Below are 11101 nucleotides of genomic sequence, written 5' to 3'. Positions count from 1 at the left end.
CAGTTTACCAAAACACAATGTCGTTTTAAATGTAATCATAGCAATTAATACTATAATCATTTTTAAAAAAAGATCAAAAATGCTTACGGGTGAATAAATGAAATTGCTTAATGAACTATGCGCTCCTGCGCATTTGAAATTCAATTTTTATATATTTAAAATTCTCAAAGAAATATTCTGCTTTGCAGTGTTAAATTAAAAATATATGAGCTGTCATTCAAAAAAGTAATCAGCTGAAAAAAAATAATAACAAAAAAATATGATTTTTTTTATAAATGTTATTTTACTATGATGCCAAATTATGTATAACATTAATAATTACAAAAAGGTTTGTAATTTTTGAGAATATCTCGTCATGTATATTCTATCTAATATTATAGTTTATAATATTGAGGTCACACACACACTGGTTTCAGTTGGAAATATTAAAATGTATCAAATTAGATAAAAATTAATATTTTTTAAAAAACTACTTACTTTTATTCTCTAGAAAATATTAAACTTAAATTAATATCAAATACAAATCATGCTATTATCTAAAATACTAAATTCAAAGCATTGCAGGTTATTAAACAAATAATATCAAAAAGTAAACTCGATATATTTGTTACTGTTTATTGTTCAACAATCATAGCTGATATACGCGTTTAAATTATTTTGTATTTTTATGATTCTTTTGCAAAAGACGGGTTTACAATTTTTTTAATATATTCACCTATGTTTAAAATGTGTAAACAAGCATCATTAAAATACAGGATATAATCGGTATAATGAATCAATATTGGTACGTTAGAATAATGTAAATTAATAATAATGAGTAAAATATAATATTATCATAAAAACATGAGATAAATTATAGTAAATAAACTTTGAACATAATATAATAAATATTTTTCACAACACAGCAGGTACATAATAGGTAAACAGGTGAAATCTCCTTCGGTATATATGCAAGGTTAATTATTTAGGTATATATATAGGTAGTAGGTATAGTATGATTGTTATGTGATGACTTCTGACGACGTTAATATTTTTGCAGACATAGTTTTGGTCATATGTCTGGTAAATGGTCGAAATGTTTTTGCGCCACTTTCAAGGGACGAGTCAAGTCGGGGCTTTGATTGTTGCTCGGTATCTGTGGAAACAGCGTTGACGCGATGTTCACGTAATGTCCGTTCTGTGAAAAATCAACACAAAACGATTTCCAATAATTATTGGTAAAGCCAATCAGCAGCCAATAGATAAAAATTATAATTGCAGCCCACTGTTTAGGCACTATCTACTCACTACTGACGTTTTTATTATTATTTCAAGTTCAAATTGCCATTTTTAAAATCTACTGTCATAATATACATCAACACATTGAAAAAACCTACGAAAAAAATATTCGAAAACCGTTAACGTACGTATGGAGGTACCTACTAACTGAAAATGAAGGCCAACGTTAGAAAATAACTCTTTAGGGTTGGGGTACAGCGACAATTTGGGATGTGTTTATATAGTTAGTAATATGTTGATGGTATTCGAATCGGTACAGGTATACGGAACGGTATACCACGGATACTAGTACAAACCGCATTACCGGTACATACTCGGCTATACCGAAATATACTGTTATACCTGAAAACTAGAATACCGCGGTATGTATACCGTAATATCGTCATGTGGCCGGATGGTTAGGTGACTTGGAGAGTGTAAATAATGAAACAGACTAACAAACATTAATTTTAAGTATAAGGTATTGTTACATATAAGCGGTTTAGAAACATGTTTTCCGGCGGTGCCCTTTTTCGGACTACATTTAGCCGTGGTGCCCTGCCGGAAATATCTCAACAAATTTGCACAATAAAAAAAACACTTATTCTCATTGATAATCAGCAGGGAACGGACTTTATTGTAATAAAAAAATCTAAATATGTAAAAAATATGTAAAAAAAAATTAAAAATATGTATATCGAAAAAATGTATTAGTAGGTACTGAAAATTACAAAAAAAAAAAAAATGTATAAATAAAAATATTACAAACGATGTAGGTAGGTATATAAAACTATTATTCCGAAACAAAGCAATGAGAAACAACATATTGTTAAAGGTTTGCAAATGAAAAATTGCGACGGTTTGGTCGGAGAATACTCTTGTATTGACTAAAAGACCGTTCTACGTCAACAGATGTGACAGGGGCGTAATTCATGTTCACTATATCAGAAGGAGTGAATTCAATGTTCAGAGATCCTTGTTGATTTTTACCAATTAAAATATCTCTGATGATTTTAATAGTTTGAAATCCAGAATTTTTTTAATGATATTGGCAAATTTGTTTTTGACTATTTCTCCCATGTGCCCTTGAGTTTTTTCTAATTTATCTGCAGATTTTTCTACAATGCTAATGCTTTAAAAAAAACAAAAATTTGCAGAAATGTATGACAAGTTGTTTTTTAAATTGATATCTTGCATCAGTGAATTGGCTTTTTCAATAGCTGCGGCCGATTCAGTATCGAAATTTGAAATAACATTTTTTATTTTGTCAAAATGATCACAATAGTATTTGACGGCTTCAAGCCACGTACCCCATCTTGTTATAATAGGTTCAGGAGGCAAATTAAGATCTGGATACATTTCTTTAAATTTCGAAACACGACTTGGCGCTTTTAAGAATATTTTTTTAATGTTCGCTATTAATTGATCAACCTCGGAATAATTACATCTTATTGTTTCTGAGATACGATTAAAACCATGTACTAAACATGACAAATGAACCAGTTTAGGGAAAAATGCTGTCAAAATACTACCAGCTTTAACCATATAAGGTGCAGCATCGGTCAAAAATAAAAATATGTTTCATATTTTACACCATTTGGCCATAATAAGTTCATAGAATCATTAAATAATTTAGCAATAGTTTTATTATTGCATATTTTTTTCAATTTTGCTGATTTATTGATACTGCCTTTTCGCAGCATGAACAGAATAAGATTGCTCCATCACTTTTAAATGTCTCGTTAGGAAACTCTTTTAAATAAAAATTCGCTTTTGATTTCGATTTCACAACTTTTGGCATTTTAAAATAATAAACTAGACGTCGACTAGTACACGAGATTACGTTTTAAATGCATAGAAACTGCAAAAGCTACTAAAGACGATTGTCGAGTACCTACATACTCGACAATGTAGGTACCACTTCCTTATTTTTTATTTATATCGTCAGGCATTAATAAGAGGTACTGAACAAGTTCTAATCTATATAGTGGCATGCCACGTGCCGGAAATAAGTACGTACCTAAATGCCATTTAGTTAACGATAGTCGATAATATTTGGTGGTCGTCAAAAATTACTTATCTTGTTAATTTAGACGAAACAGATAATGTTTAAAGTCGTCAAAAATTGAAAATCACTAAAATAAGCATTAAAATATGTACTTATTTACCAAATATGTAAAAATATGTATTTATACCAAAATATGTAAAAAGTATGTAAAATAAAATTGGGCTTATTTTAATAAGAATGATCTGAATCGTGCACATTTTTTATCAGATTAAAAATATCTCATTCTAATAAAAATATGTATTTACAATAAAATCCGTTCCCTAATAATCAGTTTCGATTCGGATGCTTCTATACGATGTACATTTTTTTTACAAGATTCAATTTGAAATAAACAAAAATTACAATGAATTATAAATCATTTTTTATGAGTCACGGTGCCCTTAGGGCACTGCGCTGGTATATATTACGTAGAACTTATACTGTATAGTAATTGGGTATACCGTTTCAGCGATATTTGAGCATTAACCTTGTTACTGGTTAACCGATATAGCGGTATAATGCTATGTCCTACGTGAACGCTGGCAAAACAGCTTGTATTTCGTCGCGACAAACAGCATGGTTAGAATAGAATTCGCTGGCACTCACCGTAGGACATGGCGTAAGACGGTAAACCGAAAAAACCGTCAACCCCACTTGGTAAATACTATTTCGAGTAAACACTATAGACTCCATATTTTCCGAAAATATTAATCAAAAGAGTTGTTTTCTTTGAAAATAAGTAAATACATGCTTTTCTTGCTTACTCCTTAGTTCTCGAACAACTCGTCAGTAAAAAAAAAACCAAAAATACCTGATATTTAAAATTATGAAAGTTATAATATAATGGATAGTTTAAATCTATTTTATTCACCGTAAACATTTTCTGCGACTCTGCGAGCGCTTAACGCATCAGCTATTATATTTATGATTACGATTTTTTGGGTACCGTCAGTCCACTAATTTTGGTATGGTTCGATGTCGAAATATTGAATTCAGGGCGCTAGGTTGACGGACTTCAGCCCAGCATCCGGAAATTAAGACACACATTTGTGGTTTAGGGCTTATGCTACAAATTCTGATTTTGCGGTTTTAAATTATTACAAATAGTTTGGTAATATTCTAGCATGGTTTGACTTCAAAATTTTAATTTCAGGGTTACACGGACCACGACTGAACGGTAAATATTTATAGTTCTCTAGTGGTGGTGGTACATGGGTAACCCAGAGGCCAGAATTAAAAAAAAAAAAATACAATTTCAAACAGAATGAAACAAAAATCATTGCTTACCATTCAGCGTATACTGATAAAATTAATACTCTTTTACGTATACTCATTTGTTTACAAACATAGTTATGGGTATTATACGCCGTAAACTCGAGTGCATAATACGCTCCAATACACCTCTGCCAATAATGTCATATTAATGCGATACCATATTGTATGGGTAATTTGAGCTACAGGTGGTTCGCCCGTATTTATCTAATGTCATCAGGTGGGTTATATAAATATTATCATAAGAGTATTATTAAGTTTTTACTTTTTAGTAGTTTTCTGGTTACAGAACTATTCGCTAGGTATTATATCATAAGTATTATTATATTATTATTCTAAGTGGTGTAGTTTAGTCTATAATCGTTATTTTATCTAGTTTTTTTTTTACAGTAACTATAAGAATGAGGGTAAGATTATGTATTATTATGCTTACCTTTGATTTTTCTCGAAATGTCTTAAGTTTTTCAAACTCGTATAAGTCTCCTTCCGGGTACTTGAACGAGAAGTTATCGAAAAAAGGGTGTCGTAACAGTTGGTCACATGTCCATCGTCTCAATGGGTCTTTTTCTAGGCACATCTAATTAAAAAACAACATAAAGATTAGCTTGAAACTAGCTGTTCGTCAACAATGATATTTTCTAAAATATGTATGATAAACATTTTTTTTACAATGTTAGACAATTTACGTTAATGCAAGAGAAATGACGAGGCAATGGGTATAAAGTGATGATAGTTATAAAACCACAGACCTCATGAATAACAAAATGTGTTCATAAATATTTACTGTCCTCATAATTTAAATGAGTTTAATTCACAACAAGTTACCTACAAAAATAATTTATTTTTATCACTTTTCGTTGTATATATAGGTACCTCGGTGGCTCCGTTAGCTCAAAACGTCGACGCATTGCCGGCTCTACGATAATTACAAGTCCTGTGGAAAATTATAAATGCGAGTTCTTTTTTTCGTATGATTGTGGGTCGTGGCCCATTATTTTTTATTCGTAACTTTACATTTTTGTCCAATTTCATCTTGATTTATTTTGTGGTAAGACTTACACTACACATTCGCGTTACTTTCTCAATTATTTAATGTATTGTACAAATTGTCGTCTTTAAATATTCATTATGTTATTCATGATCACAACAAGATTTTAATGATATTTCACAAGATTTTAAATTGCATAACTCTTAAAGTATAATAAGGCTCCCTCAGCTATCCCATCAAAATAAAATATCTGGAAGTTATGTTCGGCATTGTCATTCGAATCATCATAACATTTATGGCCAACTTTTATTCTCACCATACACGTTGCCCTCTTTATTCAAATCTGTATTATATTTGTTCGATATACGCATTTATAAAACTATACAGTATACACTATTTATTTAAAATTCTTATTCTGGAGTGAATTAATTAGGTACCCTATGTAGTATACCTATAAGAAGTCTAAAATAAATATTTGTTTTTTTTTCTTTCCAACACCTACCAATAGTATTAATCAAAGGTACTTGTTGAAATGAAAATACAAATATTAAATTATATTAAATTATAATTAATATTATATTAGTATTAATAGTTTATAAATTGTTCATTAAACAAGCGAACAATAATATTATTATTATAAAATAATAAGTAAAAAATAAAATAAATACACATGCCTATTGGCTTATCGCTAATAAATAATATTACTATTTAAATTTGTCCAAAAGATATAAATGGGTAATTTAAATTGTATTTCATAATTATTGCTGTCTCACGAACGACACCCATAGCGACCTATGGCGCTACATGGAAACAATAGGCAACTCTTCGTTATTATTGTAGTATTTATATAAATACCTATCGATGATCGTTTCACTGGCAAATCTATCTGTGATGGGGTTTTCTTATTGTCCTAGTATTATTGGACTTTATTAGATACACGGCACCCCACGGTGGCCTCTATCGGTAAGCCGTGTGATAAAATTATAAAATTGTAAATTAAAAATGAGGTATACACTCGGTACCTTTTTTTCTCTTTTTTTTCAGTTTTTAAACGACGACTCTGCGGGAACTGCTTTCGCATTGCTTCCGCGGCGTCGCCATCGTTTATTGACATCAAATATTTACACATACGTGAGGGGAGGGGGGGGGGGGTAGACGGGACATGCACTTTCAAAAATTATATATTATAATTATATAATACACTCGGTGCCTATACACGGTTATTATTATTTACACGAAAACATAACTACATAGTACCATTGTACATAATATCCAAAAATATTATTTTCCAGTTATTTGCTGCCAATACGGATCTGGTACATTCTGTACCATTTTCTGTGTGAGTTTAGTACGCCCAGTGCTGTAAAGTTAGGTACACAAAACTTAAATGTCCCACCAAAATTAAATCCTCAGACCACCAAGTAATGAGCAGGGCTGTGAATTTTGAATTGTGAAATTTGCATGTTTGTTTTTTTGCTACATTGTATGACAAAATGGATTTGGCCAAAATTTGTTATGGCTGATTTATAGTTCAAATACGAAATCACATTTTGCATATTTTTACATATTTTACGGGTTAGGGAATACAATTGCATGTTTTCACTCGTTCTCCATACTATTGTTTTTTTTCTTAAAATTGTTTTCTTTATTTGATTTCGAGAACATTTTTCAAGCCATTTATTTATTTTATTTTATCTTACATTTATACCTGGAAGTCACGTTTAGTTTAGTAAAATATTTTTTCTGTTATATTGTATAATTTCGTAAAATACTTTTATTTGTGAAAATGTTGGGGTAAAAAAAAAAATAAGTGGATATTTTTAAAGCATATTTGTACTTTTTAAGCACATAAGTTTATGCATATTTAGTACTTTTTAAGAGCATTAAGTCCCGAGCCCTAGAAATAACCAATGCTCCCCAAACACACCCTCTACGTTCCAACAATAACAACAATAACAGAAATAGTCAAAACACTTAATTCAGAATTTAGATGCTGCCACCTTCAAAACCACAACAACCCCCTTGTTCGTAACCTCATAACAAACTTTATTCTCTGAATTAGACAGGCGTCCACTCTGGTACCAGTGGCCTCGACAACTAATTTAATAAATTCACGCTGAAGTGCTGTCACTGGATGGTTCTACTCCCACTCCTTCAAGAATTTTTATGTAAATAAATAAATGTCATAATTACTATGTCTTATATAGTTATAAGTTATAGGTACCTACCTACTTATTGTACTTACCACAAATGAACAGATTGTAGACATTTCGAAACAAATAAAATAAAAAGTAAGCAAGTAAGTAATAAAAAGTAAGTAGGTAATATAAACCATCAGTAAGTTCTTATATAACATTATATGTTCTTATGTAAATTAATACATACAAGTTTCGTTTAAATACTATAAACGGTCAAAGTATTCAAAACACGTTTACGATTTTCCATTTGAAGCAAATATAAAATATTATCGAAATATCGTTATGTAGAAATATATAGAATAGGTAGATAGCTCGTATCTATTTTTGTGTTTGTGACCCACATAACTTAGGTAGGTATTTACTTTATCATAATTGAACGTTTATGGACAAAATTTCAAAAGAAAGGCTGATGAATGAGGTAGGCGTACATAGAAATGACTGGGTGAAAACAGTTCTATCAGTATTCTATGGACACCTAAAGACCATATTATATTTATGTGTCAATAACTCAATATAGGTACTCTTTTTGCTTTTTTATCAGTAAAAACGATTTTATTTCATTTAAAATATATATACTCATTAATATAAAAATGTATATCATTATCTAGGTCAAATAAGTGCAAATATATCGAATACTGTGGAATGACTTAAGTTTCCCGATTGCGCTCGATGAATTATAGGGAGATGGTAAACTGCTACAAAATTACCCTTTTTCTATAAATCGATATGTAAACTACTGCGGCGACGAAAAATTTAACACAATACAATTTGCGAGAGGATACCGATAAGATACCAAGGACGGATCCAGGGGGTGCCTAGGGGCCCTACCCTCCCCCCCAGACATATTATTTTCTAAATTTTTTTAATACTTTACAGAACCTGCAGATATTACTATGTTTCAAATTACATGTATGTCTGATAATATATTAAATTATTATACGTATCATTATGGGGTGCACAAACTGAGATGGTACTATCACAGATTATATTTATATTAATAAAATAAATTAATATAATCCATAGTACTATCTTAGTTCATGGTGAACAGTGATTCCAATATTGTAATTTTACATTGACAAAAAAATTGTGCCCCCCCCCCCCCAGATCTTTGCTCTGGTTCCGTGCCTGTAAGATACACTGCACAGGCCGTGACAATTTATTTTAGCAAGTAAGTACAGTAGTAAGTAGGTACTAAGTAGTATTATCACAAACAAAGGAACCAATATTTAGTAAGTTTCGGTAAAACTTGAAAATACATTTAAATTGACCTTACCAATTTTTAAGTAACATAACATGATTAACTAAACGATATAACTAGGTACATAATAACACAAAGGTATTACCTATATGATTTAAGTGTATAATACGAGTATATGAGTTACTTACCTATATATGTTATCGTATCGAAATGTATATCTACAGTAATATTAGAAGGCATAAAAATAAACTGTCACAGATAGTATTTCGTTACATTTTTTTTTAGCAGCAGCTTAAAATTTTACGCATCGACTTTTAGAAAAACGGAAATTTTTCCGTTGTGTGTACCTAATACAGCCGAAATATAGCTGTTGTCATTGTAACAATTTACATTCCCAATTTCACAGGATTAGTGCTGATCATTGTTAACTTGGTTAAACATTGTTTTAAAAAACTATTCATAGGTACGTGACATAAAATACTATAAATTGCATTTTTTTTTTAGCAATAATAATATTATTTGTCCGAATAAAATATGTCAAATGTTTCGAATGTCATGTACTAATACAGTCGAACTTGGTTAACGGGAACTTTTTAAAATCGGAATCGTAGATACCTCGAACTTTTGACCTCTACTTCGGGTTAAACAAGTCTTAATGTATTTTCGAATATGCAAAAGAGTCTGCAGACTGTCTCAATCGTGTACTAATCAAAGCTTTACATTTAAATATTATGGAACAACATTGAATGTTAAATACATTTAAACATAGTCAATATATCAATTTAAATATAGTCACCTTTAAAAAGTCCAACAAATGTGGAATAGATAATGTTTGTTTGGGTAGTTTTTTTTCCAGTGGTTCGATGACTTCTGGCTGTGGTAAACTCATACCTCGAAAAAATTCGTTCATTTTGAAAATGTGCATGTGTCTAGCTATTAAGTCACCTGAAAATTCAAATTAAACACTGTTAGCTATAATTGTTCTTATTATGTAAATAGGTATAAGAAAACATTCAAGCGGCTCGGTTAATCCAAAAATGTTGAGCTGTTTTTCAATTGGTAATATTGTAGACAGTATAGTCGTAGGTATAGCACTAATACGAAATTTTAAATTCTGACTTATTTATTAGTACATTATTATATAAGCTATAAAGTACATCGTTTGATAAGTATCTTGTCTTGAGATGTCTTTGAAATTGAAAATAAATGTTTTTTTTTTTAAATTATCTTTCCATCAATTAATAAATTTAAGTATCAAATCAATTTTGTGTTTTAAGGATTTTTTTTCGGTTGTATAAATATCTAATATCTATATAACATTATAGATACATTACATGTGCAATTTAAATTGAAGAAAGTCACAGCTATAAAATAATTTATCATAAACAATGATATTTACATTCAAATTTGATATGATTAATTCATATTACACACTCAAAACATACTAATATCAATCCCATTGATCACCACTTGTTTAAGTGATGAGAATTTTCCAATTTTAAAAACTGCATTACCTACAAATCGGAGAACTTTTCATTGAATATTTTTTTCGTGAATTCATATTTTCTTTAGATTAAAAAGGAGATACAATCGGAGAAGATCATATCATAAACATGTGTTCAAATGTTGGCTACGCGTGCTGCATTGGCCATTAAAATGATCGGCTATTTCATACAAAAACAATTTGTATGGATACTTATTGATAGTATATTTAAGCGGTGGTGAGCAATTTCGGCAGGTTATGGTACACACATTCTTGACGCGTATAAACATCATAAATCATAATATTATGGTCATTAATATTCAAAGTTTGATGTAATAACAGGAATAAATATAAAATATGCATCACAACAAGATAGACCGGAAGCTTCATAATATTATTATTGTGTATATAATTTGTCAGAAAATATAACAATTTTATGTGACAGATTATAATTATGCACTTTAAAATATACGAGCACGAGATACCTACATCAATATGTTAATATTATTTTACACGATGACACGGTGCAGTGGTATGGGACGGAATACTTTTAAACATAGAGTGAGGCGGGTATAGGTAAATTTTTATCAACGACCCGCCCACGCGTCTCCTCTACCATCCCTCAAACGACAACAAAACACTGTCATCGATGATGAAA

General features: G+C 30.3%; 1 protein-coding gene across 1 annotated transcript; it reads right to left on the bottom strand.

Moving 5' to 3' along the window:
* Positions 1-531: 531 nt before the first annotated feature.
* On the bottom strand, positions 532-10014 carry LOC111039673 (cyclin-dependent kinase-like 4). Its single transcript, XM_022323266.1, has 3 exons — positions 9757-10014; positions 5010-5153; positions 532-1177 (listed from the first exon to the last, which is right to left on the bottom strand). The coding sequence occupies exons 1-3, from the start codon at positions 9883-9885 to the stop codon at positions 1052-1054; spliced, it is 399 nt and encodes a 132-aa protein (XP_022178958.1). The 5' UTR covers positions 9886-10014; the 3' UTR covers positions 532-1051.
* Positions 10015-11101: the final 1087 nt, after the last annotated feature.

The sequence above is a fragment of the Myzus persicae genome, unplaced genomic scaffold, assembly GCF_001856785.1.
Source record: "Myzus persicae strain clone G006 unplaced genomic scaffold, MPER_G0061.0, whole genome shotgun sequence".
NCBI classification, from domain to species: Eukaryota; Metazoa; Arthropoda; class Insecta; order Hemiptera; family Aphididae; genus Myzus; species Myzus persicae.
Note: the sequence above shows the minus strand (reverse complement) of the source record. Positions and strands in the feature narration are given on the sequence as shown.

Bases quoted from the DNA above. Each gene is read 5' to 3' on its own strand.
- LOC111039673 (XM_022323266.1), bottom strand. From the start codon at position 9,885: ATGCACATTTTCAAAATGAACGAATTTTTTCGAGGTATGAGTTTACCA. The intron at 5,154-9,756 runs GTGACTATATTT...TTTTTTAATTAG, and splicing joins ATTTGTTGGACTTTTTAAAG to ATGTGCCTAGAAAAAGACCC. The intron at 1,178-5,009 runs GTAAGCATAATA...GATTTTTCACAG, and splicing joins CATTTCGAGAAAAATCAAAG to AACGGACATTACGTGAACAT.